This window comes from Coregonus lavaretus (assembly GCF_964263955.1).
Source record: "Coregonus lavaretus genome assembly, contig: HAP1_SCAFFOLD_1100, whole genome shotgun sequence".
Lineage (NCBI taxonomy): Eukaryota > Metazoa > Chordata > Actinopteri > Salmoniformes > Salmonidae > Coregonus > Coregonus lavaretus.
The window spans coordinates 7501-23233 of NW_028161050.1; the positions used below are offsets into that span (position 1 = coordinate 7501).

Here is a 15733-nt window from a genome sequence, read left to right on the forward strand (position 1 = left end):
GTGTGTGTGTGTGTGTGTCTAGTGTGTGTCCAGTGTGTGTGTGTCCAGTGTGTGTGTGTGTGTGTCAGTGCTACCATGGTTATTATTTACAGGGACACTGAGGAGTCAACACCATAAACCCAAAACCCTGGATAGAGGGGCTCAGTGAATGTGGAGTGGAATGTGTTCAGGTGGGTCAGTGTGTCAGAGGTGACTCTGTAGAAGGACAGAGTGCCGGCTGGCCAGTCCAGATACACTCCTACTCTGTGGGAGCTGGAGGAGGGGACGTCTATGGTAGTCTATGGTAGTGGACTTATTATTGTGCAAGGCAACACAACTGTTGCCAGAGCAGATCAGAATCCAGGACTTGTCATTGTATCCAATCCCACAGTCATAACCCCTTCCTCTCCTGTTGATTCCTTTATATGCCACTCCTATACCAGCCCCTCTCCCACTCCACTCTACCTCCCAGTAACAGCGTCCAGTCAGACCCTCTCTACACAGCACCTGGTCCCAGTCCTCAAATCTCTCTGGGTGATCAGGATACGGCTGTTTCTCTCTCCTCCATGTCACCTTTCTGTTCTCCTCAGACAGAGAGAGGAATCTGTTTACTGTGTTTAGGTCCAGTGTGAGATCACAGACATCTGATGGATGAAACCAGACACAATATTAGAAATCATCATCATTCACATTAGAATGTTAACTCACTTTTCACTAATTCATTTAATGTAGATGTTTCTAGGTATCAAAAGGAGAAGTTAAGGTAACTTGAGACTTGATCAGTTCAATGATCATATGTTATACTGTATGGTAATATAAAACACACTTATTCCCATTAATTACACACACACACACACACACACACACACACACACACACACACACACACACACACACACACACACACACACACACACACACACACACACACACACACACACACACACACACACACACACACACACACATCCTGAACACACACACAAACACACATACATCCTGAACACACACACACACACTGAACACACACACACACAAACACACACATCCTGAACACACACACACACACACTGGACACACACACACACACACACACACACACATACACACATCCTGAACAAACACACACTGGATACACACACACACACACACACACTGGACACACACACACACACACACACACACACACACACACACACACACACACACACATCCTGAACACACACACACACACACACACTGAACACACACACACACACACACACAAACACACACATCCTGAACACACACCCACACCTGTATGCATGCAAGCATGAAAACACACACACACACATACACAGACACAGACATTGTCAAAGCAACTCTTTCTAAACTTTGGTGTCCCTGATTTGTGCTTCTGTAGAACTACAGCTGATATTTAATATGACCAAGTAAGTAATGATGGTGGTCTTTGACTTTGACTTCACTTGAATTAAGACTTATTCTTAGTCATATTCTTCACAGCAGTCCAGACCAGGTTTCATTGTGTTCTCTCCACCATGTTCCACACTGTAGCGGTAAGCAGAAGAACAGACAGTCATTGAGGGATACACCTGAACTCACACACACACACACACACACACACACACACACACACACACACACACACACACACACACACACACACACACACACACACACACACACACACACACACACACACACACACACACACACACACACACACACACACACACACACACACACACACTGTCAGCATATATATAACAGCATATAACTTTGTCCAAGTGTGTGTCTGTGTGTGTCCAGTGTTTGTCCACTCTGTTTGTGTCCAATGTGTGTGTGTGTGTGTGTGTGTGTGTGTGTGTCCAGTGTATGTGTGTGTGTGTGTGTCCAGTATGTGTGTATGTGTCCAGTGTGTGTGTGTGTCCAGTGTGTGTGTGTGAGTGTCCAGTGTGTGTATGTGTTCAGTGTGTGTGTTTCCTTTGTGTGTGTGTGTGTGTGTCCTTTGTGCGTATGTTTCCAGTGTGTGTGTGTGTGTGTGTGTGTCCAGTGTGTGTGTGTCCAGTGTCTGTGTGAATGTGTGTGTCCATTGTGTGTGTGTGTGTGTGTGTGTCCAGTGTGAGTGTGTGTGTGTGTGTGTGTCTGTGTGTGTCCAGTGTGTGTGTGTGTGTGTGTGTGTGTGTACAGTGTGTGAACAGTGTGTGTGTCTGTGTGTGTCCAGTGTATATGTGTGTCCAGTGTGTGTGTGTGTGTGTGTCAAGTGTGTCCAGTGTGTGTGTGTGTGTGTCCAGTGTGTGTGTCCAGTGTGTGTGTGTGTGTGTGTCCAGTGTGTGTGTGTCCAGTGTGCGTGTGTTTGTCCAGTGTGTGTGTGTCCAGTGTGTGTGTGTGTCCAGTGTGTGTGAGTGTGTGTCCAGTGTGTGTGTGTGTCCAGTGTGAGTGTGTTTGTGTCCAGTGTGTGTGTGTGTGTGTGTGTGTGTGTGTGTGTGTGTGTACAGTGTGTGAACAGTGTGTGTGTCTGTGTGTGTCCAGTGTATATGTGTGTCCAGTGTGTGTGTGTGTGTGTGTCAAGTGTGTCCAGTGTGTGTGTGTGTGTGTGTGTGTCCAGTGTGTGTGTCCAGTGTGTGTGTGTGTGTGTGTGTGTGTGTGTGTCCAGTGTGTGTGTGTGTGTGTCCAGTGTGTGTGTGTTTGTCCAGTGTGTGTGTGTCCAGTGTGTGTGTGTGTCCAGTGTGTGTGTGTTTGTCCAGTGTGTGTGTGTCCAGTGTGTGTGTGTGTATCCAGTTTGAGTGAGTGAGTGTGTGTGTGTCCAGTGTGTGTGTGTGTGTGTGTGTGTGTGTGTGTGTTTGTCCAGTGTGTGTTTGTTTGTCCAGTGTTTGTGTGTGTCCAGTGTATGTGTCCAGTGTGTGTGTGGGTCCAGTGTGTGTGTGTTTGTGGGTCCAGTGTGTGTTTGTGGGTCCAGTGTGTGTGTGTGTGTCCAGTGTGTGTACTGATACACATGCACACACATGCACACACACACACACACTGGACCCCCCCCCCCCCCCCACACACACACACACACACACACACTAGACACACACACACACACAGAAACACACACATACACACACTGGATACACACACACTGGACACACACACACACTGGACACACACACACACACTGGACACACACACACACTGGACCCACATACACACAGGACACACACACACACACACACACACACACACACACACACACACACACACACACACACAGGACACACACACACACTGGACACACACACACACAGGACACACACACACAGGACACACACACACACTGGACACACACACACACACACACACACACACACACACACACACACACACACACACACACACACACACTGGACACACACGCACACACACACACACAGTCTTTATATAACTTAGTCCAAGTGGTGGTCAGAATGTTTGTCTTAACTAGCCTGATAATTCCAACATGTCTGATATGAACATTGACATAAACCCTCTACATACTTGAGTTTCTCCAGTCTGCAGTGTGGATCCTCCAGTCCAGCAGAGAGCAGTCTGACTCCTGAGTCTCCTGGGTGATTGTAGCTCAGGTCCAGCTCTCTCAGGTGTGAGGGGTTTGACTTCAGAGCTGAGACCAGAGAAGCACAGCCTTCCTCTGTGACTAGACAGCCTGACAGCCTGCAAAGAGTCAAATCATATTAAAACCACACTGCTATTCTTTGGTGGTCAAAATAGTGGCAGTATATTTTTTCAACATATTCAGATATATCAGTGTCCTGAAACCTGCCATATCTATTCATAAATTAATGTATCATTATTAGAAATGACAAATTATCAAAGTATTACTTGTAGATAGAAAAATGCATATTACAAATATTTGAGTAGACTGACCAGAGCAGTTTAAAAAGCAGTATCAGTCAAAAGACAGACAGTGAGGTATCAGATTTAGATTGTATTGAGTATACAGTCCACACCATATCTAGTTTGACAGTGAAAATGACATTTTAAATGTGGCTCTATACTCCAGCATTTTGGATTTCAAATCAAATGTGTCATATAAGGTGACAGTATATAATGTCACCTTTTATTTGAGGGTATTTTCATACATATCTGTTTCACCATTTAGAAATGAAAGCACTTTATGTATATAGTCCCCCTATTTGACGAAGTCATAAGTATTCTAACTAATTCACTTATAGTGTATTAAAGTAGTCAAAAGTTGAGTATTTGGTCCCAAACTCGTTGGTTGCATTTGCAGTTTGTTTTGGTTGTGTTTTGGGTTATGTTTTGCCCAATAGTAACTGAATGGTGGATGATGACTGGAGTAATTTTCTGTCTAAGTGAGTAGATAACATGTTTCTAAACACTACTAACTGAATCCTGATGACGCTATGATTAAGAAAAATCATGAATGAATCATGAATAATAATGAGTGAGAAAGTTACAGAGGCTACAACAAAACATACTAACCTCTCACCATTAACATCAAATAAAAGGTGACATTCTGTACTGTTGCCTAATATGACATTCTATCTGAAATCCAAAATGATGGAGCATAGCACCAAATGTAAAACTGTAGTCTTCACTGTCCAAACACATATGGTGTGGACTATGTGTGCCTGGTAAACACATGTGGATCTGGTGAACAGTTATCACTTGTTGACCAACTACAGGAATACTGACCTCAGAGTCTCCAGTTTACAGTGGGGATTCCCCAGGACAGCAGAGAGCAGCTTCACTCCTGAATCCTTCAGGTCATTGTTACTCAGATCCAGCTCTCTCAGGTGTGAGGGGTTTGACTTCAGAGCTGAGACCAGAGAAGCACAGCCTTTCTCTGTGACTAGACAGCCTGACAGCCTGCAAAGAGTCAAATCATATTAAAATCACACTGCTATTCTTTGGTGGTGAAAATAGTGGCAGTATATATTTTCTACATATTCAGATATATCAGTGTCCTGAAACCTGCCATATCTATTCATAAATTAATGTATCATTATTAGAAATGACAAATTATCAAAGTATTACTTGTAGATAGAAAAATGCATATTACAAATATTTGAGTAGACTGACCAGAGCAGTTTAAAAAGCAGTATCAGTCAAAAGACGGACAGTGAGGTATCAGATTTAGATTGTATTGAGTATACAGTCCACACCATATCTATTTTGACAGTGAAAATGACATTTTAAATGTGGCTCTATACTCCAGCATTTTGGATTTGAGATCAAGCGTTTCATATGAGGTGACAGTATATAATGTCACCTTTTATTTGAGGGTATTTTAATACATATCTGTTTCACCATTTAGAAATGAAAGCACTTTATGTATATAGTCCCCCTATTTGACGAAGTCATAAGTATTCTAACTAATTCACTTATAGTGTATTAAAGTAGTCAAAAGTTGAGTATTTGGTCCCAAACTCGTTGGTTGCATTTGCAGTTTTTTTTGGTTGTGTTTTGGGATATGTTTTGTCCAATAGTAACTGAATGGTGGATGATGACTGGAGTAATTTTCTGTCTAAGTGAGGAGATAACATGTTTCTAAACACGACTAAATTAATCCTGATGACGCTATGATTAAGAAAAATCATGAATGAATTATGAATAATAATGAGTGAGAAAGTTACAGAGGCTATAACAAAACATGCTAACCTCTCACCATTAACATCAAATAAAAGGTGACATTCTGTACTGTTGCCTAATATGAAACATTCTACCTTAAATCCAAAATGATGGAGCATAGCACCAAATGTAAAACTGTAATCTTCACTGTCCAAACACATATGGTGTGGACTATGTGTGCCTGGTAAACACATGTGGATCTGGTGAACAGTTATCACTTGTTGACCAACTACAGGAATACTGACCTCAGAGTCTCCAGTTTACAGTGGGGATTCCCCAGGACAGCAGAGAGCAGCTTCACTCCTGAATCCTTCAGGTCATTGTTACTCAGATCCAGCTCTCTCAGGTGTGAGGGGTTTGACTTCAGAGCTGAGACCAGAGAAGCACAGCCTTCCTCTGTGACTAGACAGCCTGACAGCCTGCAAAGAGTCAAATCATATTAAAATCACACTGCTATTCTTTGGTGGTGAAAATAGTGGCAGTATATATTTTCTACATATTCAGATATATCAGTGTCCTGAAACCTGCCATATCTATTCATAAATGAATGTATCATTATTAGAAATGACAAATTATCAACGTTTTGCTTGTAGAGAGACAAATATAAAAGTACAAATACAGTGGTGTGAAAAAGTGTTTGCCCCCTTCCTGATTTGTTATTTGTTTGCATGTTTGTCACACTTAAATGTTTCAGATCATCAAACAAATTTAAATATTAGTCAAAGATAAAATGCAGTTTTGAAATGAAGGTTGTTATTATTAAGGGAAAACAAAATCCAAACCTACATGGCCCTGTGTGAAAAAGTGATTGCCCCCCCTGTTATAACACAACTCAACTGTGGTTCATCACACCTGAGTTCAATTCCTCTAGCCACACCCAGGCCTGATTACTGCCACACCTGTTCTCAATCAAGGAATCACTTAACTAGGACCTGCCTGACAAAGTGAAGTAGACCAAAAGATCCTCAAAAGCTAGACATCATGCCGAGATCCAAAGAAATTCAGGAACAAATGAGAAAGAAAGTAATTGAGATCCATCAGTCTGGAAAAGGTTATAAAGCCATTTCTAAAGCTTTGGGACTCCAGCGAACCACAGTGAGAGCCATTATCCACAAATGGCGAAAACATGGAACAGTGGTGAACCTTCCCAGGAGTGACCGGCCGACCAAAATGACCCCAAGAGCGTAGCGACGACTCATCCAAGAGGTCACAAAAGACCCCACAACAACATCCAAAGAGCTGCAGGCCTCATTTACTCAGTTAAAGTCAGTGTTCATGACTCCACCATAAGAAAGAGACTGGGCAGAAATGGCCTGCATGGCAGAGTTCCAAGACGAAAACCACTGCTGAGCAAAAAAACCATTAAGGCTCGTCTCGTTTTTGCCAGAAAACATATTGATGATCCTCAAGACCTTTGGGAAAATACTCTGTGGACTGACGAGACAAAAGTTGAACTTTTTGGAAGGTGTGTGTCCCATTACATCTGCCGTAAAAGTAACATCGCATTTCAGAAAAAGAACATCATACCAACAGTAAAATATGGTGGTGGTAGTGTGATGGTCTGGGCCTGTTTTGCTGCTTCAGGACCTGGAAGACTTGCTGTGATAAATGGAACCATGAATTCTGCTATCTACCAAAAAATCCTGAAGGAGAATGTCCGGCCATCTGTTCGAGACCTCAAGCTGAAGCGAACTTGGATTCTGCAGCAGGACAATGATCCAAAACACACCAGCAAGTTCACCTCTGAATGGCTGAAGAAAAACAAAATGAAGACTTTGGAGTGGCCTAGTCAAAGTCCTGACCTGAATCCTATTGAGATGCTGTGGCATGACCTTAAAAAGGCAGTTCATGCACGAAAACCCTCCAATGTGGCTGAATAACAACAATTCTGCAAAGATGAGTGGGCCAAAATTCCTCCACAGCGCTGTAAAAACATCATGGGAATTCAAATGTTTGATTGCAGTTGTTGCTGCTAAGGGTGGCCCAACCAGTTATTAGGTTGTAGGGGGCAATCACTTTTTCACACAGGGCCATGTGGGTTTGGATTTTGTTTTTCCTTAATAATAACAACCTTCATTTCAAGACTGCATTTTGTGTTTACTTGTGTTATCTTTGACTAATTTTAAATTTGTTTGATGATCTGAAACATTTAAGTGTGACAAACATGCAAACAAATAAGACATCAGAAAGGGGGCGAACACTTTTTCACACCACTGTAAAACTGTAAGCTTCACTGTCCAAACACATATGGTGTGGACTATGTGTGCCTGGTAAACACATGTGGATCTGGTGAACAGTTATCACTTGTTGACCAACTACAGGAATACTGACCTCAGAGTCTCCAGTTTACAGTGGGGATTCCCCAGTCCAGCAGAGAGCAGCTTCACTCCTGAATCCTTCAGGTCATTGTTACTCAGGTCCAGCTCTCTCAGGTGTGAGGGGTTTGACTTCAGAGCTGAGACCAGAGAAGCACAGCCTTCCTCTGTGACTAGACAGCCTGACAGCCTGCAAAGAGTCAAATCATATTAAAATCACACTGCTATTCTTTGGTGGTTAAAATAGTGGCAGTATATTTTTTCTACATATTCAGATATATCACTGTCCTGAAACCTGCCATATATATTCATAAATTAATGTATCATTATTAGAAATGACAAATTATCAAAGTTTTGCTTGTAGAGAGACAAATATAAAAGTACAAATACAGTGGTGTGAAAAAGTGTTTGCCCCCTTCCTGATTTCTTATTTGTTTGCATGTTTGTCACACTTAAATGTTTCAGATCATCAAACAAATTTAAATATTAGTCAAAGATAAAATGCAGTTTTGAAATGAAGGTTGTTATTATTAAGGGAAAACAAAATCCAAACCTACATGGCCCTGTGTGAAAAAGTGATTGCCCCCCCTGTTATAACACAACTCAACTGTGGTTCATCACACCTGAGTTCAATTCCTCTAGCCACACCCAAGCCTGATTACTGCCACACCTGTTCTCAATCAAGGAATCACTTAAATAGGACCTGCCTTACAAAGTGAAGTAGACCAAAAGATCCTCAAAAGCTAGACATCATGCCGAGATCCAAAGAAATTCAGGAACAAATGAGAAAGAAAGTAATTGAGATCCATCAGTCTGGAAAAGGTTATAAAGCCATTTCTAAAGCTTTGGGACTCCAGCGAACCACAGTGAGAGCCATTATCCACAAATGGCGAAAACATGGAACAGTGGTGAACCTTCCCAGGAGTGACCGGCCGACCAAAATGACCCCAAGAGCGTAGCGACGACTCATCCAAGAGGTCACAAAAGACCCCACAACAACATCCAAAGAGCTGCAGGCCTCACTTACTCAGTTAAAGTCAGTGTTCATGACTCCACCATAAGAAAGAGACTGGGCAGAAATGGCCTGCATGGCAGAGTTCCAAGACGAAAACCACTGCTGAGCAAAAAAACCATTAAGGCTCGTCTCGTTTTTGCCAGAAAACATATTGATGATCCTCAAGACCTTTGGGAAAATACTCTGTGGACTGACGAGACAAAAGTTGAACTTTTTGGAAGGTGTGTGTCCCATTACATCTGCCGTAAAAGTAACATCGCATTTCAGAAAAAGAACATCATACCAACAGTAAAATATGGTGGTGGTAGTGTGATGGTCTGGGCCTGTTTTGCTGCTTCAGGACCTGGAAGACTTGCTGTGATAAATGGAACCATGAATTCTGCTATCTACCAAAAAATCCTGAAGGAGAATGTCCGGCCATCTGTTCGAGACCTCAAGCTGAAGCGAACTTGGATTCTGCAGCAGGACAATGATCCAAAACACACCAGCAAGTTCACCTCTGAATGGCTGAAGAAAAACAAAATGAAGACTTTGGAGTGGCCTAGTCAAAGTCCTGACCTGAATCCTATTGAGATGCTGTGGCATGACCTTAAAAAGGCAGTTCATGCACGAAAACCCTCCAATGTGGCTGAATAACAACAATTCTGCAAAGATGAGTGGGCCAAAATTCCTCCACAGCGCTGTAAAAACATCATGGGAATTCAAATGTTTGATTGCAGTTGTTGCTGCTAAGGGTGGCCCAACCAGTTATTAGGTTGTAGGGGGCAATCACTTTTTCACACAGGGCCATGTGGGTTTGGATTTTGTTTTTCCTTAATAATAACAACCTTCATTTCAAGACTGCATTTTGTGTTTACTTGTGTTATCTTTGACTAATTTTAAATTTGTTTGATGATCTGAAACATTTAAGTGTGACAAACATGCAAACAAATAAGAAATCAGAAAGGGGGCGAACACTTTTTCACACCACTGTAAAACTGTAAGCTTCACTGTCCAAACACATATGGTGTGGACTATGTGTGCCTGGTAAACACATGTGGATCTGGTGAACAGTTATCACTTGTTGACCAACTACAGGAATACTGACCTCAGAGTCTCCAGTTTACAGTGGGGATTCCCCAGTCCAGCAGAGAGCAGCTTCACTCCTGAATCCTTCAGGTCATTGTTACTCAGGTCCAGCTCTCTCAGGTGTGAGGGGTTTGACTTCAGAGCTGAGACCAGAGAAGCACAGCCTTCCTCTGTGACTAGACAGCCTGACAGCCTGCAAAGAGTCAAATCATATTAAAATCACACTGCTATTCTTTGGTGGTTAAAATAGTGGCAGTATATTTTTTCTACATATTCAGATATATCACTGTCCTGAAACCTGCCATATATATTCATAAATTAATGTATCATTATTAGAAATGACAAATTATCAAAGTTTTGCTTGTAGAGAGACAAATATAAAAGTACAAATACAGTGGTGTGAAAAAGTGTTTGCCCCCTTCCTGATTTCTTATTTGTTTGCATGTTTGTCACACTTAAATGTTTCAGATCATCAAACAAATTTAAATATTAGTCAAAGATAAAATGCAGTTTTGAAATGAAGGTTGTTATTATTAAGGGAAAACAAAATCCAAACCTACATGGCCCTGTGTGAAAAAGTGATTGCCCCCCCTGTTATAACACAACTCAACTGTGGTTCATCACACCTGAGTTCAATTCCTCTAGCCACACCCAAGCCTGATTACTGCCACACCTGTTCTCAATCAAGGAATCACTTAAATAGGACCTGCCTTACAAAGTGAAGTAGACCAAAAGATCCTCAAAAGCTAGACATCATGCCGAGATCCAAAGAAATTCAGGAACAAATGAGAAAGAAAGTAATTGAGATCCATCAGTCTGGAAAAGGTTATAAAGCCATTTCTAAAGCTTTGGGACTCCAGCGAACCACAGTGAGAGCCATTATCCACAAATGGCGAAAACATGGAACAGTGGTGAACCTTTCCAGGAGTGACCGGCCGACCAAAATGACCCCAAGAGCGTAGCGACGACTCATCCAAGAGATCACAAAAGACCCCACAACAACATCCAAAGAGCTGCAGGCCTCACTTACTCAGTTAAAGTCAGTGTTCATGACTCCACCATAAGAAAGAGACTGGGCAGAAATGGCCTGCATGGCAGAGTTCCAAGATGAAAACCACTGCTGAGCAAAAAAACCATTAAGGCTCGTCTCGTTTTTGCCAGAAAACATCTTGATGATCCCCAAGACCTTTGGGAAAATACTCTGTGGACTGACGAGACAAAAGTTGAACTTTTTGGAAGGTGTGTGTCCCATTACATCTGGCGTAAAAGTAACACCGCATTTCAGAAAAAGAACATCATACCAACAGTAAAATATGGTGGTGGTAGTGTGATGGTCTGGGCCTGTTTTGCTGATTCAGGACCTGGAAGACTTGCTGTGATAAATGGAACCATGAATTCTGCTATCTACCAAAAAATCCTGAAGGAGAATGTCCGGCCATCTGTTCGAGACCTCAAGCTGAAGCGATCTTGGATTCTGCAGCAGGACAATGATCCAAAACACACCAGCAAGTTCACCTCTGAATGGCTGAAGAAAAACAAAATGAAGACTTTGGAGTGGCCTAGTCAAAGTCCTGACCTGAATCATATTGAGATGCTGTGGCATGACCTTAAAAAGGCAGTTCATGCTCGAAAACCCTCCAATGTGGCTGAATAACAACAATTCTGCAAAGATGAGTGGGCCAAAATTCCTCCACAGCGCTGTAAAAACATCATGGGGATTCAAATGTTTGATTGCAGTTGTTGCTGCTAAGGGTGGCCCAACCAGTTATTAGGTTGTAGGGGGCAATCACTTTTTCACACAGGGCCATGTGGGTTTGGATTTTGTTTTCCCTTAATAATGACAACCTTCATTTCAAGACTGCATTTTGTGTTTACTTGTATTATCTTTGACTAATATTTAAACTTGTTTGATGATCTGAAACATTTAAGTGTGACAAACATGCAAACAAATAAGAAATCAGAAAGGGGGCAAACACTTTTTCACACCACTGTAAAACTGTAAGCTTCACTGTCCAAACACATATGGTGTGGACTATGTGTGCCTGGTAAACACATGTGGATCTGATGAACAGTTATCACTTGTTGACCAACTACAGGAATACTGACCTCAGAGTCTCCAGTTTACAGTGGGGATCCCCCAGTCCAGCAGAGAGCAGCTTCACTCCTGAATCCTTCAGGTCATTGTTACTCAGGTCCAGCTCTCTCAGGTGTGAGGGGTTTGACTTTGAGCTGAGACCAGAGAATCACAGCCTTCCTCTGTGACTAGACAGCCTGACAGCCTGCAAAGATTCAAATCCTATTAAAACCACACTGCTATTCTTTGGTGGTGAAAATAGTGGCAGTATATTTTTTCAACATATTCAGATATATCAGTGTCCTGAAACCTGACATATCTATTCATGAATGAATGTATCATTATTTGAAATTATCAAATTATTGCTTGTAGATAGAAAAATGTATTGTACAAATATTTGAGTAGACTGACCAGAACATTTTAAAAAGCAGTATCAGTCAAAAGACAGACAGTGAGGTATCATATTTAGATTGTATGAGTATACAGTCCACACCATATCTAGTTTGACAGATAAGCTAACATTTGAAATGAAAGGACTTTATGTATCTAGTCCCCCATTTGAAGAAGTCAAAAGTATTCTGACCAATTCACTTCAAGTGTATTAAAGTAGTCAAAAGTTTAGTATTTGGTCCCAAACTCATTGGTTGCAATTGCAGTTTGATTTGGTTGTGTTTTGGGTTATGTTTTGCCCGATAGTAACTGAATGGTGGATGATGACTGGAGTAATTTTCTGTCTAAGTGAGTAGATAACATGTTTCTAAACACTACTAAATTAATCCTGATAATGCCATGATTAATAAATATCATGAATGAATCATGAACAATTATGAATGAGAAAGTTACAGAGGCTACAACAAAACATGCTAACCTCTCACCATTACCAATAACAGAGGGGGTATGATCCTTCTTCCTCTGTAACTTTCTCATTCATCATCATTCACGATTCATTCGTGATTATTCATAATCATGGTAGCATCCACATGAATGTAGAAGTGTTCAGAAACATATTCTATTCTTACTGACAATACAAGTGAAGTGACTCCAAAATGACAGGACATTATTCACCATTCAGTTTCTATTGGGAAAAACATAATCCAAAACACAACCAAAACAAACTGCAAATGTATTCAACAAGTTTGTAGAATCACAAGCTTGATGTAATCACTGCAGGTAAGGAATATGGGACAAAATACTAAACTTTAGACTAAATTAATCCTAGTGTGTGTGTTTGTGTGTCCAGTGTGTGCCTGTGTCCAGTGTGTGTGTGTACAGTTTGTGTGTGTACAGTGTGTGTGTCCAGCGTGTGTGTGTGTCCAGTGTGTGTGTGTGTGTGTGTCCAGGTTGTTTGTGTGTCCAATGTGTGTGTCCAGTGTGTGTGTGCGTCCGGTGTGTGTGTGTCCAGGTTGTGTGAGTGTCCAGTGTGTGTGTGTCTAATGTGTGTGCGTGTGTGTCCCGTGTGTGTCAAGTGTGTGTGTGTGTGTGTGTCAAGTGTGTGTGTGTCCAGTGTGTGAGTGTGTCCAGTGTGTGTGAACCAAAACAAACTGCAAATATATTCAACAAGTTTGTAGAATCACAAGCTTGATGTAATCTCTGCAGGTAAGGAATATGGGACCAAATACTAAACTTTTGACTCCTTTAATACAATATATGAATATGTCCAAATTATTAAGACTTTTTCAAATGGGAGAACTGGAGACATAAAGTGCTTTCATATCTAAACAGTAACACAGATATGTATGAAAATACCCTCAAATAAAAGGTGACATTATATACTGTCACCTAATATGAAACATTCTATCTCAAATCCAAAATGCTGGAGCATAGCACCAAATGTAAAACTGTAAGCTTCACTGTCCAAACACATATGGTGTGGACTATGTGTGCCTGGTAAACACATGTGGATCTGGTGAACAGTTATCACTTGTTGACCAACTACAGGAATACTGACCTCAGAGTCTCCAGTTTACAGTGGGGATTCCCCAGTCCAGCAGAGAGCAGCTTCACTCCTGAATCCTTCAGGTCATTGCTACTCAGATCCAGCTCTCTCAGGTGTGAGGGGTTTGACCTCAGAGCTGAGACCAGAGAAGCACAGCCTTTCTCTGTGACTAGACAGCCTGACAGCCTGCAAAGAGTCAAATCATTTTAAAACCACACTGCTATTCTTTGGTGGTGAAAATAGTGGCAGTATATTTTTTCAACATATTCAGATATATCAGTGTCCTGAAACCTGACATATCTATTCATAAATTAATGTATCATTATTTGAAATTATCAAATTATTGCTTGTAGATAGAAAAATGTATTGTACAAATATTTGAGTAGACTGACCAGAACATTTTAAAAAGCAGTATCAGTCAAAAGACAGACAGTGAGGTATCAGATTTAGATTGTATTGAGTATACAGTCCACACCATATATATTTTGACAGATAAGCTAACATTTGAAATGAAAGCACTTTATGTATCTAGTCCCCCTATTTGAAGAAGTCAAACGTATTCTGACCAATTCACTTCAAGTGTATTAAAGTAGTCAAAAGTTTAGTATTTGGTTCCAAACTCGTTGGTTGCATTTGCACTTTGTTTTGGTTGTGTTTTGGGTTATGTTTTGCCCGATAGTAACTGAATGGTGGATGATGACTGGAGTAATTTTATGTCTAACTGAGTAGATAACATGTTTCTAAACACTACTAAATTAATCCTGATAATGCCATGATTAATAAAAATCATGAATGAATCATGAACAATTATGAATGAGAAAGTTACAGAGGCTACAACAAAACATGCTAACCTCTCACCATTACCAATAACAGAGGGGGTATGATCCTTGTTCCTCTGTAACTTTCTCATTCATCATCATTCACCATTCATTCATGATTATTCATAATCATGGTAGCATCCACATGAATGTAGAAGTGTTCAGAAACATCTTCTATTCTTACTGATAATACAAGTGAAGTGACTCCAAAATGACAGGACATTATTCACCATTCAATTTCTATTGGGAAAAACATAATCTAAAACCCAACCAAAACAAACTGCAAATGCATTCAACAAGTTTATAGAATCACAAGCTTGATGTAATCACTGTGGGTAAGGAATATGGGACCAAACACATCAACTTTTGACTAAATTAATTTGTCTAAATAATTATGACTTTTTCAAATGGGAGAACTAGATGCATTAAGTCCTTTCATTTCTAAACAGTAAAAAAGGTATGTATGAATACCCTCAAATAAAAAGTGACATTCTGTACGGTCGCCTAATATGAAACAATTTCAAATCCAAAATGCTGGAGCATAGCACCAAATGTAAAACTGTAAGCTTCACTGTCCAAACACATATGGTGTGGACTATGTGTGCCTGGTAAACACATGTGGATCTGGTGAACAGTTATCACTTGTTGCCCAACTACAGGAATACTGACCTCAGAGTCTCCAGTTTACAGTGGGGATTCCCCAGTCCAGCAGAGAGCAGCTTCACTCCTGAATCCTTCATGGCAGTGTTACTCAGATCCAGCTCTCTCAGGTGTGAGGGGTTTGACTTCAGAGCTGAGGCCAACACTTCACAGGATGTGTCTGTGAGTTTACAGCCAGTGAGTCTGTCAACAGAGTAAATACCATGAGGGACAGGTTGTATTAAAATGTTACAT

The 15733-nt window shown here is 41.1% G+C and overlaps 1 protein-coding gene across 1 annotated transcript in view; it reads right to left on the minus strand.

The window, feature by feature from the left end:
- Positions 1-32: 32 nt before the first annotated feature.
- The window catches only part of LOC311121152 (NACHT, LRR and PYD domains-containing protein 12-like), a 103026-nt gene continuing 87325 nt past the window's right edge, over positions 33-15733 (minus strand). The window contains 9 exon segments of the mRNA XM_084195673.1: positions 33-278; positions 280-621; positions 3447-3672; positions 4678-4844; positions 5855-6032; positions 7945-8118; positions 10031-10152; positions 14039-14179; positions 15610-15682. Of these exon segments, the coding sequence (XP_084051799.1) occupies positions 87-278; positions 280-621; positions 3447-3672; positions 4678-4844; positions 5855-6032; positions 7945-8118; positions 10031-10152; positions 14039-14179; positions 15610-15682 (1615 nt within the window). The 3' untranslated portion in view covers positions 33-86.